The sequence below is a fragment of the Gopherus flavomarginatus genome, chromosome 2 (genome assembly GCF_025201925.1).
Source record: "Gopherus flavomarginatus isolate rGopFla2 chromosome 2, rGopFla2.mat.asm, whole genome shotgun sequence".
Taxonomy (NCBI): Eukaryota; Metazoa; Chordata; order Testudines; family Testudinidae; genus Gopherus; species Gopherus flavomarginatus.
In genome coordinates this window covers 217,726,146-217,749,349 of record NC_066618.1, presented here as the reverse complement: position 1 = coordinate 217,749,349, position 23,204 = coordinate 217,726,146, and the positions used below count along the sequence as shown (strand labels likewise).

Genomic DNA, 23,204 nt, shown 5'->3' with positions numbered 1-23,204 from the left:
AACTACTAACTATTAACCGTAGAACAAGGAGAGCTAGGGACGTGGAGGACAGCTATGCCACGCTCCACAGTTCCAACGACCGACACGGCGGTAAGAAGGAACTGAGGAGCGGGTGGGCCGGCAGGGGTATATATCGGGTGCCATGGCGGCGCCACTCTAGGGGGCGACCTGCCGGCCCACTGGAGTTGCTAGGGTAAAAAGTTTCCGATGAGCGTGCACGCGCAGCGCGCACACCTAACTGGAATGGATGTGAGCAATCACTCGAAGAAGAACTCTAGTTTAAACAAATCCTTAGGTTCTGAGCCTAACTAGGTTTAGCTGAACTGAATTACATCACAGTACAGATAGAAGTTATAGATCAGAAAGGGAGTCTCAAGTCTGGTCTACACGGAAAACATACATTGGCATAGCTACATCTCTCAGCAGTGTGAAGAATCCATGTACGGATGTAGCTAGGCCAATCTAATCCCTGGTGTAGATAGCACTAGGTCGACAGAAGAATTCTTCCATCAACCTACCTACCAGCTCTCAGGGAGGTGGATTAACTACAGTGACGGGAGAACCCCTCCCATCGCAGTAGTGAGTATCTACACTGAAGCACTACAGTGGTGCAGATGCAGTGCTGCTGCTGTGTTGTAAGTGTAGACATAACCTTCAGAACTCTAATAAAACTATTTTTGACATCAGTGGAGTCATGATTTCACTGTCAATCTGAAAGTACGACTGAGATTTAACTCAGATTCCCCCGGCCACTCTTTGTCTCTGTGGGGCTTCCCCCGCCTCCAGGAACAGCTCTGGGGCAGCATGTGTCATGAGTAATGCTCAGATTTTGTCACAGATACAAAATGGGGAGAGATGGCGGTCCAAATGGGCCGCTGTGGGGGGAAGGAGGCCCTCACCACACATCATGGCTGAGCAGATGTGGCAGGACCCCTCGCCACCCACTGTGGCTGAGCAGCTGCAGAGGGGCTCCCACCGCCCGCCGTAGCTGGGCAGCTGTGGAATCCACTCACCGCCCACCAGAGCTGGGCAGCTGTGGGGTCCACTCACTGCCCACCAGAGCTGGGCAGCTGTGGGGAGCCCCACTGCCTGCAGTGAGTAGGAGCTCTGGGTTCCCTGTGCTGGGCTGGAGCTCCAAGGACCCCTGCTGCCCAGCATCTAGGAGCTGCCTCCTCTTCCTACTATTTTGCTCTTTGGTAGTACCACTAATAGATATAACTGTCTAAGTCAGTTTCCATGCATGGTGTTTCAGATCATTGGCTTCTCTGCTAAGACTGCCGACAAGGGATAACTATTAGTATCAGTTGTAGTGATGGCAGTTTTTGTTATGTGGATCTGGACTGAGATCAAGTCATATATGAAGCCTATGTGAAATGAGTTTATGATAAGGTAGGGCTGCTGGTAGCACTCATTAAGGTTGCCCAAAACTTCTCATATTAAGACCTCATTTTCAGTTACTTATAACTTTGCCAAATTTTTACCATTTGGGTGAAAGTTTCGATGGCAGATGTCTGCCTCTGGCTGAATTTTTTTGGGAAAATTTCAGCAAAAATGCTTCATCTGCTTCCAAGAATGAGGCTAAGAAATAATACTTTTTGTCCAGATTCAAAAATTCTGGTGACCTTTTTTCTTTGAGAAGTTCTAGTATCCTCATGTTTTGGAGAATGGACTTGAAATTCGGCAGAGGACTTACTTTTACATCAAGGACGTACTTTTTGTCATCCTCATTAAAACATGCCCAAATTTGGTCAAGATATAAGCCTTTTAAAAAAATCACAATTTGCACATGTTCAGCCTTAGACCTTCACGGCAAAACCTCTGAAGATTCCATTCACACTGGGCATACTCCAGCCCAGGGCTGAGCAGAAATTTAATGTGCAACCTTAATTCATCCCTCTGGTGCATATGAATTATGATACAGTTCTTAATAAAATGAGGACATACTATCATTTCCACAGGATCCGTTTTATTCAGTGCACAGGATGGACAGTACTCAATGACTGACTGTTCAATATTTTGTTTCAGCCTCATTGTTCAATGTGTGATGCTAGGCCTTATTTACTGCACACTATTCAGATCCTGCTATGAAGACAGGAAACCTTAATTCTGGTATTTCCTAACTTTTCAGTGCCTGACTTTGCAACCTTAAAAATGGTTCTTTTAATGTCATTTTTTTTGCAAGTCGTATACATAAAATGTATGTTTGTGTGTATGTGTTTCACTCTCTCACATACACACACAAACACATAGTTTAACAAACACACACAAATCCACTGGAATGTCTTTTTGGAAAACTGGAAATAACCCTGCATGCAAATATGCAGCCTAGAATATTTTATCATCAAAATAAAATAAATAGAAGTGAGGACGTTTAAATGTAGGCCAGGAAAACAGTTTATGGGATGTTTTACTTTATATTTTATTTATATGTACAATAGAGTGATTGTACATTATCTTCAAAGCAGTATGTCTCTAATGGATTTTGACCATGGAAACGTGGCTGAGATAACACACTGTTGTCCAAGTACCATCCACACAAACTGATTTTAGACATTTCCTGAGTAGCTTTTAAATATACTGTCCTCTATGTCCCTCTTTGCCATGCTTTGTCCACATGTATGTGGTGTGTGCAAGTGTGCATGTGTGTGTATATATTTATTTCTATTCTCACTCTATTCTTCTGGTACCATACTTATTTATTATTTGTATTGCAATAGTGCCTTGGGACTTCAGTCAGGGATGGGGGACTCATGCAGATACATAAAACAACAAAGAGGTTCCTATCACAAAATGTTTACTATCTATTTTTCTTTCTATTTTCATTATGAATTAGTGGACTCTGCTGGAAGGATTGTTTTCATCCAATAGCATTCCAAAGGTGTATGAGTAGATTCAGAATGATCAGTAATTTTCAGACCATATGGAATCAGTGTGTACACTTTTGACTTGTAGTTGTAGATCACTCTTAGGCATTGTTTGAATCCAAATGCAGTGTAAGAAAATTATATGACCCCATAACACAATTTCTGATTTTTATTTTATATCTGTGATCTTCATGGTTTCTATGAGCATGTGTACTCATAACAAAACTTAATACTCTTAATGTATAGTTAGGGTCAAAGTTACTGAGGCTGAAAATTCTCTACTCTTCACTCACCTGTATGCATATATGTTGTGGGTAGCGCTTGCTATTTTCTTATTCTCATATAATTTGGCAAGAACCATTTTCACCTTGGAAAAACAACAACAAGGTTTGTAGGCATCATTTGTAAAGGATCTGTATACAGAAATTAAAATAAATAATTATCTAACATTAATCTTGAATTGTTTTAATGTATCAAAAGAAATTGGTGTTTAAAAAAAATAAGTAAACTATCCAACAGATACTTCTCTCCCTATATTCTCTCGATCACCCTGATTCAGCAAGGTACTTAAGTATATGCTTAACTTTAAGCACAAGATGGGACTAGTCAGAGGTTTATGTAGCTTGCAAAATCAGGGCCTATAAGCATTTCTACAGCCCTCATCATCCTAGAATTTAAGCACTATAGTCTACTGCATACTCCCTTGACATGCAGGTGTAACTGTTGTGACAAAGTTCCTCCTCTACCTTGGTGGGTCCTGCGCTTACCAGCGGATTTGCTCACCTCAGTGATCTTCCCTTCTGGTGGAACCCACAGTCTTGGTCAACTCCTCCTGTGTCTGATCAGGAGTTACAAGGTTTGTGGGGAACCCGGGTCCGCCCTCTACTCCGGGTTCCAGCCCAGGGCCCTGTGGATTGCAGCTGTCTATAGTGTGTCCTGTAACAGCTGCATGACAGCTACAACTCCCGGGGCTACTTCCCCATGGCCTCCTCAAAACACCTGCTTTATCCTCATCACAGGACCTTCCTCCTGGTGTCTGATAATGCTTGATTGTCTGATAATTCCTCAATCCTCCAGTAGCACAAAGTCTCAGTTCCTTGCACCTCTTGCTCCCAGCTCCTCACACATGCTTCTTCTCCTCTGGCTCCTCCCCACCTGACTGGAGTGAGCTCCTTTTTAAACCCAGGTGCCCTGATTAGCCTGCCTTGATAGGCTGAAGGTGTTCTAATCAATGTAGCTATCTCCACTGCCTTCTAGAAAGATCTTAATTAGCCCTAGGTGCCTTGATTAACCTGGAGCAACTGCCATTTGGTTACCACGGTACTAGGGATTTGTTTAGCCTGGGGCTAACATACCTGTTCCTCAGTACTTTACTGTAGCCATCTGGCCTTGCCCCATCACACTACCTAAAGCAAGCAGTGGTGATTATACAGAGCATGATGTAAAGAAGATACAATAATTTCTTTCTATAACATCAAAGGTGCTTACTTCTGGAAGTTAAGAATGAATTTGATGATATGTCTCTCCTATATCAATATGCAAAGCATCTGTTGTTCACACTGTTCGTGCAAAACACTCACAGAACATATGGGATGGTCTTTAGAGTTGCACATTACACAAGTTGCACAAGCATAAATTTTGAAAACTCAGCAGATTACTAGAATTCTATGATGTATTCTGGGGACAACGTGAGGAACAGTACTAATGTTTTCTTAAAAGGTGATGACCAGTTCAATCAGTTGAGCTTCATTTATTCATAGAGCTTCACTCTGAGTTGAAAGCATTTAAAATTGCTTTTGTAAATGTGGAGGAAGCAGATTTCTCTCTTTTAACACATAACACAGTATGTGAATAGCAGAGCCAGGCCATCTCTTATTGACTATTGTTCCAACTGAGCATACTGTTCACATTGTAAGAAACTGATAGGCTGAAAAGGATAGACCTATTTAAATATATAGTATTAATGACTTTGTAATGTTCTTGTTTTACTGTGCAGAAAAATAATCTCTTAACAAGTTGATATGTTTTTAACAAATAGCACTTTTAAAAACATTTAGTAAATCAATATTAGTTCCTCTTCTGTGTCTAATTAAACAAACTTGCAATTGTTCTGCCTTTATCAACTGGGTCTAGCAAAGAAAAGAGCTTTCCTAAAGACACTGTTTTAGTAAACAATGCATGATTAATATTACTTTAAGCAAAATATTATTAAAGTTGTGAGAGCTTAAGAAAGCATGTCTGGCAAGCAAATTGTTTTTAATTCAAAAGAAAAAATGTCTGTTTAGAGTAATCAATATATAGCTTCAATATTAATCGTTGCAGTATGGTGCTATTCCCATTTTTTTCCACAGTGAAATCAGTAAATGCACTGCAAAAATAGATCTAATACATCTCAACAAACCATTTACTGCATCTCAGAAGAAAACGCTGCTTCAAAAACTTATTTTCCCTCAACAATTTTGTTCCTTTTTAAAAAATATATGTTGAAGTACTATTTATATCACTTTACACACTTTCAGAGCTTTGTCTGAATGGATGCAATTAAATTATATAATGCACAGAATCACCAGTTTTGAGACTGCTTACCTAAAATAGAGCATTATTTATTATCTGTCAGGTTCCCAAAAGCATGTAATAAAGGTTCATTCTAAGGAACCTTCAAGACACACACATAAAACTTAGCAATCAGATAATTTTTTTGTAACCCATGTCCTCTCTTTATTTCCCCTCCCTACTGATCCTACTTGTTGTATTTTTTTGTATATTCAAAACTGTAAGCTACAAGAGGCAGAGAACCTAACTCTTTATATGTCCATCAGGCACCTAGCAAAGTTTTAGAGAACTTGATAAACAGTAACAAGGTGAAGGTAAAAAGAGGGAAAACAGGAGCACTCAGTTATCACAAAATCAAGATGTTGAAAATAAAATTAATCAAAGAACCAAAGGACATGAAAAGAAATTCTTTTGAATTGCTCACACTGCAATGCTAGGAACCCGGGTAATAAATCAAAGAAATTGAAATTGCTAATGTATGAGCATAAATTAAATCCCACTGATATTACTGAAACCTGGTGGGATGATCTGCACAACTGGAATGTTAAAATCAATAGTTTCAAGCTATTTAGGAGGATCGAGTGAGCAAAAGGGGAGGGAGAATGGCACTCTGTCACAAATAGCATTACCTGTTTCTGAGTCACTAATAACGCTGAAGAAAATGATCTTAAATGCATTTGGAACAATGTCCTAACAGATAAAGCACAAGATAGGGTACTAGTTAGTGACTGCTACAGATCACCAAATCACACTAGAGACAGACACATAAGGAGTCAGTCATTCTATCTACAATGTGTAGGAAAAAAAGCAGCATGATCATGAGGGACTTCAATGTGAATGACATATGTTGGTGGTCTTATGCTGCCAATACTAAAACATCCTTAGAATTTCTAAACATTATAGATGAGAATTTCCTCACTCAAAAAGTGTTGCAACCAAGGAAGACCTTGCCCTAACAGATAAAGAGGAACTTATCACAGAAGAGAAGGCTGGGGCAATAAGTTTGACACTGACTTGTCCTCTTTGATCTTGCGTAAGATTCTGCATATCAGTGGGATGGGCGGAAAAGCATACATGAGTGTCTAGTTCCACGGAATGAGGAACGCGTCTCCAGGGGACGCGTTCCGAGTCCCTCTCTGGAGCAGGATTTGCAGTTTTGTGATGTGGCAAACAGGTCCACCCATGGGTGCACCAGTGGGAGAAGAGTTGTCACAGTATCATGGGGTGCATTTCCCATTCATGTTCTTGTGAGAAGTGTCTGCTGAGTGTGTTGGTGGTAGTGTTCTGACACCCAGGCAGATAGGAAGCAGTGATCTCTATGCAATGTTGTATGCACCAGTTCCATAGCTGGATGGCTTCTGTGCACAGGGAGTGCGATCCCGCCCCTCCTTCCCCCCACTCCCGTCTGTTGATGTAAAACATGCATATCTGACTGCTCTAAGCTCTAGAAGATTTATGTGCAGATGCATTTCTGACAGGAACTATCAGCCCTGTGTTCTGTGAGCTCTCAGGTGCGCTCCCCAGCCTATCAGGGAAGCATCTGTCATGAGCATGAGCACAGGGGAATTTTGATAGAAGGGGATGCCTGTGCATACGTTCCAGTTTTGTCCACCATTGCAGGGAGACTAATACCTTTGCTGGAGGAGTCAGCATCATGTGGAGGCTGTGCCTGCTGGGTCTGTATATGGAACTAAGCCAATCCTGAAGGCACCTCATATGTAGTCTGGCATATTTGACCACGAAGGCAGTGACCACCATGTGACCAAGAAGCTGCAGGCATGTTCTTGCCTCTACTCTGGGGCAAACAAATAACATGCGTATGAGATGTAAGATGGCAAGGAATTTGGTGTGTGGGAGTGGGACTCTGGACAAAATCGAGTCCAGATAAGCCCCGATGAACTCGATTTGCTGTGTAGGTATCAGGGTGGATTTTTGGAAGTTTATTTGCAGGCCTAGACTGTGGAAGAAGGAGATAGTAAAACCAGTGGCCTCTAATGTCTCGTTGTATGAATGGCCTTTGATAAGGCAGTCGTCTAGGTAGGGGAAAAGTACAATTCTGTGTTTGTGTAGGTGGGCCACCACTACTGCGAGAGTCTTGGAGAATACTCTAGGTGCTGTGGCGAGTCCAAAGGGTAGCACTCTTTATTGGAAGTGTTTGTGCCCTACTGTGAATCACAGAAAGTGTCTGTGTGCTGGGTGAATAGATATATGAAAACAGGCATCCTCTAGGTCAAGGGCTGAGAACCAATCCCCTTGTTCCAGCGCAGGTATTACTGCACCCAATGTGACCATCTTGAATTTTTGTACGTGTACAAATTTGTTCAGTCTGCGTAGGTCTAATATGGTACTCCATCCCCCTTCTGGGTCAGAAAATATTGAGAGTAAAACCCTTTTCCCCGATGTTGTGGCAGTACAGGTAACACTGCACCGAGCTGTAGAAAATGAGTCATCTCTGCTTGAAGTAGGTGCTCGTGCGAGGGGTCTCTGAAGAGGGACAAGGAAGGGTGGGTAGGCATGAAGTGAAAGGGATGGAGTAGCCCAATTGTACTATTTCCAGGCCCAGACATGGTGGAAAAACTGGAGGCAGTGGCCAAATGGACAAATAAGCAGTAGTGCCAAGGGATGGTCGCTCTGACCCTCAACCAAGGCTTCAAAATTGTTTGTTTCCTGATGTGTGGGACGTAGTGAGTTGCGCTTGGTTGTGTCTGTGCCTGGGAGGTCTGTTGCGGTTCCTCCCATTATCATACGGTCTCGACTGGGGCCAGTGATATTGTTGTGCGCAGGGCCCCTGATAAGGTTGATACCGTTGTCTCCTGGGGAGGGACGGGTATATCCCAAGTGTGTGCAGAGTGACCCTGGAGTCTTTCATAGTGTGAAGGACTTCATATATTTTTTTTTTTGAAAAAAGTTTATCCTTATCAAAGGGAAGGTCCTCTACTTTGATCTGCAGATCCTTAGGAATGCTAGATGCAGACAATCAGGAAGACCTGTGCATCACTACCGCGGTGGCGGTAGGACAGGCTGCTGTGTCCGCCATGTCCAGGGATGCTTGTAGCACCATCTTAGACACCAATTGACCTTCAGCAAGGACTGATTTAAAATCTGATCTTCTCTCCTCTGGGATATGGGAGGTAAATTCAAACAACTTGTTGTAATGTTAATAGCTGTAGTCTGAGAGGAGGGCAGAGTAATTTGCAATTCTGAATTGCAGAGTGGAGGAGGTATAAATCTTACAGCCCAGGAGGTCAAGTCATCTGAGGTCCTTATCTTGTGGAGCGTGTATTGTGGTTGCTTTGTTCTGTGGGTCGCAGAGAGAGTTGGGCTGTGGGTGGGAAAATAAGAAGTCTACGTCCTTAGCCAGTACATAATATTTACGTTCAGCCCTTTTACATGTTGGTGGGATGGAGGCAAGGATCTTCCATATAGTGCCAGAGGGTTCCAGTAGGGCCTCGTTTATGGGTAGTGCGATCCTTGATGGCGCAGAGGGTTGGAGGATTTTCAGGAGTCTCTGCTGTCTCCTGCACTTCCTCTAAAGCAGTGGTTCTTAACCTTTACTGCAGCCTGCACCCCTTTGGTTCTCAAAAATATGTTCTCTCATCCCTTACCAAAAATCGTTGAAGTACGTCAGTTCTTTAAACCTAGATATATCATAACTATAGAATGAAAGAGAGAGAATTATATATTTACTTTAATTTTGCAGTTCAAATTTAATCATTAAATGTATAATGTTAATACATAGGTTTGATGAAACAAAGTAGTTGTACTTACATGCCTGTGCTTAATTTGTATTTTCAATTATTTACCTTCTAAAAAAAATTTGGCATGTTTCGCACCCCCAGAAAGGGCATCTCGCACCCCTAGGAGGTGTGTGCACCCCAGGTTAAGAACCACTGCTCTAAAGGAATGTTCTGACTGTTTGCCACTCTCTTAAAAAGTTCCTGGAACTGCTTAAAATCATCCATGTTCTGTAGTGGTGGCATGAGAGCTTCATCTGCTGCTGATGGAGAATTATGATGAGATGATTCAGGGAAAGGTTCATAGCCCACTTCCTTGTGGGGGGGGCTCCGGAGCTCTAGATGTAGATGGAGCTGGAGATAGAAGTGCAGAGCGAGTCTGAGGTTTGGTGGAGGGTCCGTAAGAAGGACTGGCATCATGGGCAGACCAAGGGTACCACTGTGGCCACTACATAGGGTATGAAAAGTGGGGCCCCACCCATGGGGGGACAAAGCAGGGAAATTGAGGCTCATTCTTGTGGGGTGCCATGCAATGGCTCCGGAGGGAGAGGAGAGTCAGGTGGGGAAAACTCTGCCTGCTGCGGCATGTCATTCGCACTGTCAGTGAGTGCAGCTGATCAAAGAGTGAGCACTTGGTGCCTAGGAGAGGAGAGTCAGGATCTGGGGCCATGGAGATGTCAGCATGCTGTAAGAATTGTTGCTGCTCTGTGGGCAGCAGTGCCATGGGTCTTGGAGCATGAGCTGACGTCCACAGCAATTTCTGTTTAGTTGGCAGCTGTCTATAGGTGCCCTCCAGAGGTGGCATGTCTGCAGTGGGGGTTATTGTCAGTCTCGGTGCTGACGGTCTTGTCAGCGCCAGGGTGTACCATGCAGCCGGTCCCAAGTCCGTTCGCAGTGCTGGCAGGCTCGGTGTCGAGGAAAGTTGACGGCTGGGGGGGGGTCAAATCCTTGTTTCTGTGCCCTGTGTGAGCCATGTTTAAGGTGCTGGGGCGGTCGGCTGTGCCGGTTTTTGGGGAAGTGACTTCACCGGAGGAACACCAGGGGAAGTGACTTCACCGGAGACCTTTTTCATTTCTGTAGGTCTCTGTGTGGAGAGGTTGAGGCTTCCTGCCTCTTTGCATGAGAGGGTGAAGCTGCACTCCTGGTCAGTTCCAGGATATTTCTAGCTAACTATTTCTGCTTGTTTTCTTAAGTCACTTGGGAAGAGGTTCAGCACTGCCCCAAGTCCCATCTTCAGCCGAGGACGGTTGAGAAGGAACTGAGGAGGTGCAGGACACATACACACAAGACAGACCCTAACAGACAGACCCGGCGTGAGACAACAGCTGGGTGCGTGCGTCCCAACCAGGCACTGACACCGAAGATCTCCGATCAATGACACCAGGGCACACAGACACCTGGAGGGAGCACCCACAGGGACAGAACTGGAAGAACTAAAAATTAATGGTATCTTAGGTATAAACGATCATGACTTCATCACATTTACAATGTACAAGCAGAATTAAGCCCAGAACAGTAATATATCTACTTGGTACTTCAAAAGGGCCAATTTCACAAAGATAAAAACAATTGTGTGGCACATCAGCTGGGAGGAACAATTTAATCAGAAAAACATGAATGATGATTGGGAATCATTTAAGAACACCTTATTTGATCTCCCAAAAAAACAGAATCCCACAATCAAAGAAGAAGGTTGTGCTGCTTAAAAAACCAGCCTCAGTTAGCAAGGAGATGATGGCAGCTGTAAAAAACAAAAAAATACTATATAACAAATGGAAGAAAGGTGAAACAATTAATGTAAATCAGAAGTTAGTAACTGTAGAACACTGATAAGGGAAGCCAAGGGACATGCGCAATATATGAACAGCAGAGTTAAGGACAATAAGAAGGAGTTTTAAAAATATATTGGGAACAAAAAGAATCTTGACACTGGTATTAGTCTATTACTAGATGGAAATGGTATAACTATCAATAATAACGCAGAAAAGGCAGAAGTGTTCATTAAATATTTCTGTTCTAAATTTGAGGGGGAAAAAGATGTTATAGTCTTATATAGTGATAACACTCTTTCCATTCCACTAGTATTTTGGAAGGATATTAAACAAATTAGACATTTTTTAAATCAGCAAATCTAGATAACTTGCATCCAAGAGTTTTAAAAGAGCTGCCTGAGGAGCTTGCTGGAATGTTAATGTTGATTCTCAATATGTCTCAGATTACTGGGGAAGTACCAGGAGACTGAAAGAAAGCTAATGTTGTGCCAGTTTTTTAAAAGGGTAAACAGGATGACCCAGATAATTATTGGCCTGTCAGCCTGACATCAATCCTAGGCAAGATAATGAAGAAGCTGATACAGGACTTCTTTAATAAAGAAATAAAGGAGGGTAATGTGATTAATGTAAATTGACATGGGTTTATGTAAAACAGGTCCTGTTAAACTAACTTAATATCTTTTTTATGAAGTTACAAGTTTGATTAATAAAGGCAACAGTGTTGATGTAATATACTTAGATTTCTGTAGGGCTTTTGACTTGACACCATACAACATTTTTATTAAAAACTGGAACAATATAAAATTCACATGGCACACTGTAAATGGCTTAAAACTGGCTAATTGTAAATGGGGAATTGTCATCAAGAGGGTCCATTTCCAGTGAGGTCATGCAGAGATTGGTTCTTGGTCCTACACAACGTAACAATTTTATTAATATCCAGGAAGAAAACAAAATTACTACTGACAAAGTTTGCAGATGACACAAAACCTGGGGGAGTAGTAAATAATGAAGAAGATAGGTCACGGATTCAGAACCATCTGGATTGCTTGGTAAACAGGGCACAAGCAAACAATATGCATTTTAATATGGCTAAATGTAAATGTTTACAACTACAAAAAAAGAATGGAGGCTATACTTACAGGATGGGAGAGTCTATCCTGCGAAGCAGCAATTGAAAAAGATTTGAGGGTCACGGTGAATAGTCTGCTGAACATAATCTCCCAATGTGATGCTCTGGCCAAAACAGCTAATGAGATACTAGGATGCATAAAAAGGGGAATCTCAAGAAGCAGAGAGGTTATTTTACCTCTATATTTGGCACTGGTGTGACTAGGCTGGAACAGTGTGTCCAGTTCAGATGCTCACAATTAAAGACGAATGTTGATAAATTGGAGAGGGTTCAGAGAAGAGCCATGAGAATGATTAAAGAATTAGAAAGCATGCCCTACGCAATAGCCTCAAGGAGGTCAATTTATTTAGCTTTATAAAGAGAAGGTTAAGGGTGACTTGATTACAGTCTAAATGTATTTACACAGGGAACAAATATTTAATAATGGGCTCTTCAGTCTCACAGAGAAAGGTATAACATGATCCAATGGCTGGAAGTTGAAGCTAGACAAATTCAGACTAGAAACGAGGCATACATTTTTAATAGAAAGAGTAGTTAACCATTGGAACAATTTACCAAAGGGTGTGGTGGAATCTCCATCTCTGACAATTTTTAAACCAAAATTGGATGCTTTTCTAAAAAGTATGCTCTAGACATTATTTTAGGGATGTTCTATGGCCTGTGTTATACAGAAGGTCAGACTAGATGATCATAATGGTCCCTTCTCCCCTTAGAATCTATGATGTACTATTTTAGGTGATATTACACATAACAGAGTTTCATTCTGTCCATTCAGATGAATCTTTGCAAACATGTTGTGGCACAGATTTAAACTGTCATCCAACATATACAGACTGAGAGTGAGTGCAGTTATTTCTAGTACAAGTTTTCCAGGATGCTCCATGAATTTTATTTACAGCAGATTGTGAACAACAGCGTGAAGGATTTTTTATTTTTAATCTCTAGACCATTATTTGGACAGATCTCATCTGTTATTTCAAACAGATGTATCTGGAATGTTTTATATTTCATAATGATTTAATTTTCCATACTCGTTACTAGGATACAAAATTAGAGGCCTGAAGTTCTGTTTATTTCAAATTTTGTATGCTCCTCTCATAATGAATTCTAAAGAATTTCCATTAAAAAATTTGGGGTTTTTTTCCAAACATTTCCCTCCTGTGCTTTTTCAACTTTTTAACTCTGCAATTTTCAAGTTAAATACATACACATCTTTTCCATAACCGATTTAAATCAATTTCTCCCTTATAAAGGCATAATCAGTAGCATACAATACATCTGAAAATTTTTCAGTGTGATTTTACTAAATTAGCTTAATCCAATTTCACACTAGTGGTTAGATTGTTTCCCACACTTCTGTGGGCAAAAGGAATAGAACCCAGTAGCTCTCTCAGTTGGGACATATAGGGAGACAAGTAGCCACTGCTTGGCATTTTTTTTATCTGGCGCCACCCTAGGATCCCACAAAAGCTCTAGTGGAACTCTGAAGGGTCCTTCTTCCACATTATTTTGGAAGTGAGGCCAAAGCAGGTGGAACAGCACCAGTCTTCTGATGCATCATCCCTAGCTGACGATGCAGATATCTAAGTGGATATCCAATTGAGAGTTAATACAGCATTAACTCCTTAAGAGCTTAGCTTCTCTGTAACTGCTACTGCACAACTCCAGAGGGACTCAACCAAAGGATGCATGGGCCCTGAAGGAGATATACTGCCAGGGCTGGGATGGAAGTCAATGGAGAACCATGGGGAGAAGCCAGCCCTCCAAGTGGACACCTCTAAAGCCACAGCAAGAAGGTTCTCTTTCACTGTGAACCATCGGAATCTGTGAGATTAGGAGCCCAAACACTCAGCCCAATCCCTAAACTTCCTAAACTCCTCCCAGTAGAAGGGACAATTATCTGACAATCTGGACAGTAAGCACATATTTTCCTGGCCTTTTGCCTCCTCCTGCGGGTAAGCACAAACTAGCTTAGGGAATTCATTATTGCTTTTTCATCTCCCCAGTAAGAATTTATGAATAATTTTTTTCATTTATGAATTATGAATAATTAATTTGTTTGGTGGAAGAAATGAGGATACTCAAAGGGAGATAACACTTTCAAACTGGATTAGTATTTTATACTTTCAAGTATATTTGTGGAAAAGAAGCCAAGTAAAGATACCTTCCAGAATGATCAAACAATCCAGTTGCATAGACTATATATGCAATGTGCATGTTTTGCTTTTTTAAATTTCAAAAGAATACATTAACACAAAATATTAAGTCAGAATAATAAATAACGCCCAATGAATGTAGAGCCAGGGAGAGTTAGGAAGCCCCTTTGCAAACGCAAAACATAACTTTTGGTCTTTTATCTTCAAAACACCAGGTCAACTCTTTTTAGCACCTTTCAAAAATTTAAATACCAACCATGGAAGCTTTGTGGATTTTAAATACCTAATCCCTTCAGCAAAAGAAGAGTAGAAAAAGTAATGCTACAAAACATGTTAAACTGCAGCCATTACCTTTGTTTTCAGTTTTAAAATAATAATTACTATACCAATTAAAAGTACCAGTAATATTATTTAAAATCATAGTAAAGGTTAATTGAAACTGTTAAAGAATGTGAAATACTGAACAATAATTAGAAGTTACATAGCACTTTACATTTTCATAGTGCTTTACAAATATCACTTAATATTATGAGGTAGGCAAAGTGTTATGAATAAATGCTACTCCCTTCATAGTTACTGATGAAGCTAGTTTTTGTTATGATCCCAGTTTTAACCACACATACCATCACTTTAACTTTGCCCAATCAAAACCCCATCTGTCTGAAATTTCCTAAGTATTTTGAGAGGAGGGATGAATGGAGGAAAGGAGAATTATTATTTAGTTTTCTACATAGGTAGCTTTAAAAATCTGTTCAGATGAGTACATCTCTGTGGAGATACTATTGTGCACGTCACAAATATATGCTTTAGGAAGCGCATACCCATTGGTTATGGGCTTCCTCCAATCAGTATCTGTGCTATGCATAGCTTAAGAACTGTGACCAATAGGTGCAAGTATCCTAAAGCAAGAAGAGGAAATAACATTGGTGGTACTGATTCCCTACTTTACTGAAGCCATATTATCCAGAGGGACTTAATTTTAGTGCCTCTCTAGCCACCATAGTCAAAATAATATGTATACACCTCTACCTCGATATAACGCTGTCCTCAGGAGCCAAAAAATCTTACCGTGTTATAGGTGAAACCGTGTTATGTTGAACTTGCTTTGATCCACCAGAGTGCACAACCTCGCCCTCCCAGAGCACTGCTTTACCGCATCATATTCAAATGTGTGTTATATCAGGTTGCGTTATATCGGGGTAGAGGTGTATGTCAAGTGATAAAGACTCTGCAGCTCACATTATGCCCTCCATGATAACTCTATTACCTCCACCAGGTTTGTTCTATATATCTTAAGTACTCATATGGCCCCTGTTGCCACAGAATCTGAGCACTTCACAATTTTTAATTCATTTTATGCTCAACATGCCTGAGAGGTAGGGAAGTACTATTAGCCCCATTTTACAGGTGGGAAACAGAAACATTGACTAAGTGATTTGCCCAAGATCTCACAAACTTCTTGTGGTGGAGCAGGGATTTGAACTCCCAAGTTCTTGGCTAATGCCCTAACCATTATTCCCCTCTTTGTAGCAGCTGTCAAAAACGTAAATGCCAACCACAAAAGTGTTGTGCATTTTAAACAACTAATCCCCTTATGAGCAGAAAAGATAATGCTACAGAACAGGCTAAATTGCACCCATTACTCTTGTTTTCTGTTTTTGTTCAGGTATAATAGACACAAATGTTTTTGTTAATGATGGACTAGACTCCAGATCACTTTGCCATAGCTGTACTGGCTACATAGTACCAAAAAGAGACTGAAAAATAATTATTTGTATCACTAAAATGAGAAAATGCGACTAAGACTACAAAAAGATTACAGATGTTGAACTAGGAATTTAATGTGTATACAGTCCCTTTCCAGAGTAGAAACACACTTTAACTGATTTGCCCAAGGTTACACAATATGTCAGTGTCACAACTAGGACTAGAACAGGGGTTCTCAAACTGGGGGTCAGGACTCCTTGGGGGTCATGAAGTTATTACCTGGGGGGTCGCAAGCTGTCAACCTCCACCCCAAACCCCGCTTTGCCTCCAGCATTTATAATGGTGTTAAATATATAAAAAAGTATTCTTAATTTATAAGGGGGTGGATCACCAGTAAAAAAAGTTTGAGAGCCACTGGACTAGAAACCAAGTCTCCTCACTCCCAATCCCATGCCTAGTCCACTTGAAAGCAAGTGATAATACTTACCTTCTTCAACAGTGAGATGGGACAACTGCATTAATGAAAAGTATCACAGGGAATAGATTCAGCAAATAGTGAATCACAATGACTGGTTCTTATCAGAGCAGTATTAGCATATATTTCACAAAATAGAGATGCATTCAGATAGTTCCAAGTACATCAGTGGTATTTAATCAGGCACAAAACTGTAGGATACAAATCTGTCTTACAAGCTTTACTCACCTGTTTGGGGCTCACTATAGGAGCCAGATGTGCCTGAAAAGTACTCCTTCGGTCCGAGATTGGGTTCCCATGATTAATTGGTGGCAGTTCTTCATCTACCAATTTAAAATTAAGACCTCTTTATTTATATTTTTATTTTGGGAAGAAATATGTCTACAACTTCCTAACAGTGTATTTAGCTAGCTAGGAAATAAGGCATACCTCCAAATTCTAAAGAACAGCTCAGAAAAAGCTAAAATGACAATATCTCACACACCACAAAAAAAGGATGCTTTATAGTTACTATACAATACTATAGGCTAGGGAAACAAAATACTTATTTTTAAACCAAATATTGTATAATTATTTGATAAAATATAAAGGATGGTGATAAAAAGTAGAAATATAAAGGTTCTCTCTTCTAAATTTTTACATTAAAATTAGCAGAGATTCTTTTACCTTCTTGGCTTTCAGACATAACAAAATTCAGTGTTTTAATTGTATCTTCTTGAACTGGTTGATACTCCAGGGAATAATCATCTTCATTATCTTCATCAATCTCTTCAGTAATTTTCTCAATGTTTGGGCCTGCTGGTGTAGACAAATAGAATTTGTAACAAATTTTATCAGGGTTATCTGGCACAAAGTATAAACTCCAATCACTTTGCTCAAAAGTCTCTAAAACCGACAGTACGAATCAGTTTTTAATCTGTGATTAAACTATTAAATGTATTTGACAATAACATTAATTACATTACAACTGGTATTTTTAGTGCAATATCTGTGATTGCAATCTTGCTAAAAAGTATTATTGTAATACTGGCAGTATGGTAGACATATGCCATAGGTTATAAAACATGTTCTGTTTTAATACTGGTTTAAAAAAAACTGAAGAAAATCGTTGTCTACTATTTAGACCAAAAGATTAAAATATTGTTGTTGTTAAATGAATAGTAAGATGAGAATGAAAACAGAAGTTTAGTCATCCAAGTGTGATCCACATTAAACAGGGTTCCATACCACAAAAACAGTCCACATAATTTGGCAAAGATTATATGCTTTGGTCAAGAAAGTGTGAAGACTGACCTATTCACAGAATCAGAAATGAAATGAAAATGTCCTGGTAGGTTATCAAACCTATCGCCCCTGCTAAAGTAGGATTGTTCCCTACAGTGCACTTTTAGTATTTTGTCTACTCTATTTTTAAGTATAAAGACTAAGCTTAGTGACTGTTAGTGACTATTCCCTCCAGCTCAGGTGATTTGTTGAGCATTGTAGGAAAGATCTGAACCTAATGCCCAACTCTAACTAGTATGGGGTAATAAAATCCTTCAGGTTTTTTACTATTCCCAATTCCTTTCTGGTCCCATTTAAGTTCCATGTTGGTGAAACATGCTACATTGATAGTGTTGGAGATTGAAGTCTTTTATTCACTGGGAAGATAGTCTCTCTTATGGTTGGTGGCAGTGCCAGTTTCCTCAGTAGCATAGCTACAATGGTGTGAGAGGTGCTGTCATATCAAGGCCCATAAGGTTATGGGGGCCCAACCAACAGAGGCTGCTCTATCTTAGGGATCGTTGTACTTACACCATAGTCTACATACAGGCTGACTAGGCAGTGCCGATCAGCTGGGGCTCCAAGAAACAGGAAGCAGCCCCTAGCTGGGCTTCTGAGAAAAATTCTCCCAGAGGCTCTGAGGACCAGGAAACAGCACCCAGGCAGGCTGTCAGAGAAGTGTTCCTGCCCTCTCCACAGCCACTTCCTGCTCCCAGCATGGTACGATCATGGCTGTGATTCAGGCACCAAGCAGCTCGGAGCTGCTAATGGAGGCACCACAAATGCTGCTGGGCCTTCACGTTAGTGTCCCAATGCACATGCCATTCCGAAGCCAAACCCCATGGGCCCTGCTGCTTGACAGCCTGCAGCCCCTGCCACGGTTGCTGCCTTGGGTTTGCACTATAGTCACCAGTGAGAAGCTCATCTGGAAAGTTGTGTAGGGAGGACTGGTGGTGTAGGGAACCAGGCAGGCAGTATGATGTACAAGAGGCTGAGGGTGTTCGGGGTGTGGGCTGGTGGCGTGAAGTGCAAGAGGCCAGACAGAAGATGCATGATGGGATAACCTGTGGGAGTGGAGTGTGGGGAGGCGAGTGAGGGGTACATGGTGCAAGTATGAAGAGCCAGGCAGAGGCTGGGATGGGCTTCGGGTGCAGGGGGCCAGGCTGGGGGTTCCGGGGGTAAGAAAGGGGATACAGAATAGGAGCAAGGCTGGTGGTGTCCAGGTCCCATTGTGGTTGAGCTGAGTGGCTCCAGGGGCACAGATGGGAAGCAGCCCCTGATTAGAATTAATCTCTTAACTCCGTTAGAATGTGTTTCTCCTCACTAAGCTATTTTCACTGGTGTTAGGTTTTATAACATAGTAACATAGTTTTATAACATAGTATATTGAGAAGAAAATTGACTGAGCCAACTAACATTTTTTAAAAAGCCAAGAAAATTTTGTTATATGACAGTAAGTAATGACCAGAGGTTGTTGCCAACACTTTTAGAGTCATTTAAGCCTTAATATTTCATTATTTATTTCTACATTATTTATTCCTACATTATCTGGAGTCATTAAAGCCTTAATAGCTCATTATTTATTTCTACAGACATCCATGTACTGGCGTGATGTGGGACTCAAGAGCATCAGAGCCAGCCCTATGGATATCACTAAGGCAAAAAATTCCAACAGCGGTGCACGTGGACCCGCACATATCCAGAATGGAATCAACATGAGCAAGCGTTCAAAGAAGAATCTTACTTTAAAATTAAAACAAAAGTAAACCAAAAATACCACATTTTTCCACATTACCTGCATCAGATGACTGAGACTTTTCTATCAGAACTTCTCGTATCTTCTCCACCCAGAGGTAAAGGATGCTTTCACCAAGATTCTTCCTGGAAGTTATACAAAATTCACAGTAAGTAAAAGGGCCTTTTCAGAGGCTTCACTTGGGGAATTATTTACATTCAATAAATAATATGAACAAATTTTAGAACTACATTATAGAAATATTATAGATTGAAATGCTGAAGGATTTACACATGCATGTGGGAGTAGAGTTCTTTTCTGAGTGGTGGTTTACAGTTTGAAATTCTTGATGGCTTCCATTACAAGGTGCTGCAACTGGGGCCTGGTCTACACTACACATTTATACCGAATTTAGCAGTGTTAAACCAATTTAACCCTGCACCCGTCCACACAACGAAGCCATTTATATTGATATAAAGGACTCTTAAAACCGATTTCTGTACTCCTCCCCAACGAGGGGAATAGCGCTGAAATCGGTATTGCCATGTCGGATTAGGATTAGTGTGGCCGCAATTCAACTGTATTGGCCTCCGGGAGCTATCCCACAGTGCACCATTGTGACCGCTCTGGACAGCAATCTGGAGTCGGATGCACTGGCCCGGTAGACAGGAAAAGCCTCACGAACTTTTGAATTTCATTTCCTGTTTCCCCAGCATGGAGAGCTGATCAGCACAGGTGACCACGCAGAGCTCATCAGCCCAGGTTAACTATGCAGTCTGAGAATCGAAAAAGAGCTCCAGCATGGACCGCACGAGAGGTACTGGATCTGATCGCTATATGGGGAGAGGATTCTATGCTAACAGAACTCCGTTCCAAAAGACAAAGTGAAAAAACATTTGAAAAAATTTCCAAGGCCATGATGGAGAGAGGCCACATTAGGGACTCAGTACAGTGCCGTGTGAAAGTTAAGGAGCTCAGACAAGCCTACCAGAAAACCAAAGAAGCAAACGGAAGGTCCGGGGCAGGGCGCAAACATGCTGTTTCTACGCTGAGCTGCATGCAATTCTAGCGGGGGTCCGCCACCACAACCCCACCCGTCTCCGTGGATTCCGAGGTGGGAGTAATCTTAACCTTGCCTGAGGATTCGGCGGACGGAGAAGATGAGGAGGAGGAAGAGGACGAGCTTGCAGAGAGCACACAGCACTCCATTCTCCCCAACAGCCAGGAGCTTTTTCTCAGCCTGACAGAAGTACCCTCCCAGCCCTCCAAGCCACTATCCCAGACAATGAAGCCATGGAAGGGACCTCTGGTGAGTGTACCTTTGTAAATAAAAAACATGGTTTAAAAGCAAGCATTTTTTAATTATTAATTTGCCCTGAGGACTTGGGATGCATTCACGGACAGTAAAGTTACTGGAAAAGTCTGTTAACATGTCTGGGAGCAGAAATCCTCCAGGGACATCTCCATGAAGCTCTCCTGGAGGTACTCCAAAAGCCTTTGCAGAAAGTTTCTGGGCAGGTCAGCCTTATTCTGTCCTCCATGGTAGGACACTTGGCCACGCCACGCATGTAGCAAGTAATCTGGTATCACTGCATGACAAAGCCTAGCTGTGTATGGTCCCGGTGTTTGCTGGCATTCAAGCAACATCCGTTCTTTATCTCTCTGTGTTATCCTCAGGAGAGTGATATCGTTCATGGTAACCTGGTTGAAATATGGGAATTTAATTAAGGGGACAGAGATGGTTGGGCTGTTTGCCTGTGCCTTAAAAGAAATCCTTCCCTGCATTAAGCCAAACAGAGGGAGGAGGGGGGGGTGATTGGCGCTGAGCTTTTTCGCGTTTGGCTAGCTGGGATCTTCCCTGCCACCAGCCACGTGGCGGGGGAGAGGGTGGCTAGCAGCGATCTTCCATGATACCAGCCACGCGGTGGAGGGAGAGGTAAAGCGAGCATCCCAGAGAATTGGATGGAGGCGGTTCTGGTGCTGCACGTTAACAGGAAAGAAGCAGCACTCAACGGACTTTGCTTGCTATTTGGGAAAGGAGGGCGCTGGATATATGAAGGCTGCAGAAGCTGAAAGACAATGGTTTACCATGGCCACATGCAAGCCGAATTCTGCTGCCCGGACCTGCGTCTGTGATCTCTAAACACCAAAGCTGCAGGCACTCAATATTAAGATGCAAAATGCAACCTTGTAGTGAGATCACATGTGCTATGTAAGGTGAATAGTGTTGTTCACCCTCAAAGAGTATAACCATTGTTCTGTAAAATGTATCTTTTTAAATACTTCTCTCCCTTTTTTCCCTCTCTCCTGCAGCTGCAAATTTTTCAAGTCTCCTTCCTCCGTCCCGAAGGCTATCTCAAATAAGGCGGCGGAAAAAAAAGACGCGAGACGAAATGTTCTCGGAAATCATGGAAGTGACCCGCTATGAAAGAGCTCATCTGAATGAGTGGAAGGACGTGGTATCAAAGTACAAGAAAGATGCCAGTGAATGTGAGGAGAGGAGAGATGCTCGAGATGAGAGGTGGCAGCAGGAAGATCAGAGGAGGCATGATGCAATGCTGGGGCTGCTGCGTGATCAAACGGACATGCTCCAGCGTCTGGTGGAGCTTCAGGAACAGCAGCAGAATCACAGAGTGCCGCTGCAGCCCCTGTATAACCGCCCTCCTCCCCCCACCATGTTCCTTAGCTTCCTCACCCACCAGACGACTAAGAATGTGTGGGGGAGGCTCCATGCACCCGCCCATTCCACCCCAGTGGACAGCTCAACCAAAAGGCTGTCATTATTTTGAAATATTTTTAGTGGCCTTTTCCTTCCCTCCTATCCTCCTCCCAAACCCCACCTAGGCTACCTTGTCAGTTCTCTCCCTCTTTTTATAAATAATTAATAAAGAATACATGATTTTTAAACTAGAGTGACTTTATTTCCTTAGGAAGCAAGCGGTAATCGAAGGGGAAGAGCGGGTGACTTACAGAGAATGAGTGAAGCAAGGGGGGGAGGGATCATCAAGGAGAAACAAACAACAGTCACACCGTACCCTGGCCCGTGATTAAACTGGTTTTCAAAGCTTCTCTGATGCGCACCGCTTCCTGGTGTGCTCTTCTAATCGCCCTGGTATCTGGCTGCATGTAATCAGTGGCCAGGTGATTTGCCTCAGCCTCCCACCCCACCATAAAGGTCTCCCCCTTACTTTCACAGAGATTGTGGAGCACACAGCAAGCAGCAATAACAATAGAGACATTGGTTTGGCTGAGGTCTGAGCGAGTCAGTAATGTGCACCAGCGCGCCTTTAAACGGCCAAATGCATATTCTATCACCATTCTGCACTTGCTCAGCCTGTAGTTGAACAACTCCTGACTACTGTCCAGGCTGCCTGTGTATGGATTCATGAGCCATGGCATCAAGGGGTAGGCTGGGTCCCCCAGGACAACTACAGGCATTTCAACATCCCCAACTGTCATTTTCTGGTCTGGGAAGTAATTCCTTTGCTGCAGCTGATTAAACAGAGTAGTGTTCCTGAAGATGCAAGCGTCATGAACCCTTCCCGGCCATCCCACACGGATGTTGGTGAAACATCCCTTGTGATCCACCAGTGCTTGCAGCACCATGGAAAAATACCCCTTGCGGTTTATGTACTGGGTGCCCTGGTGCTCCAGTGCCAAGATAGGGATATGGGTTCCATCTATCGCCCCACCACAGTTAGGGAATCCCATTGTAGCAAAGCCATCCACTATGACCTGCACATTTCCCAGAGTCACAACCTTTCGTAGCAGCAGCTTAATGATTGCTTTGGCTACTTGCATCACAGCAGTCCC

General features: G+C 42.1%; 1 protein-coding gene across 4 annotated transcripts in view; it reads right to left on the bottom strand.

Moving 5' to 3' along the window:
• Positions 1 to 23,204, bottom strand: part of IMPACT (impact RWD domain protein) — a 55,721-nt gene that overhangs the window by 19,282 nt on the left and 13,235 nt on the right. For 3 of the 4 annotated variants that reach the window (XM_050942053.1, XM_050942051.1, XM_050942054.1), the window contains 4 exons: positions 19,452 to 19,537; positions 17,060 to 17,191; positions 16,622 to 16,716; positions 3,158 to 3,231 (listed from right to left, as the gene is read on the bottom strand). In XM_050942053.1, coding sequence (XP_050798010.1) covers positions 3,158 to 3,231; positions 16,622 to 16,716; positions 17,060 to 17,191; positions 19,452 to 19,537 — 387 coding nt within the window. The remainder of the gene's footprint in view (positions 1 to 3,157; positions 3,232 to 16,621; positions 16,717 to 17,059; positions 17,192 to 19,451; positions 19,538 to 23,204) is intronic. The other variant, XM_050942052.1, reaches the window with a different exon arrangement.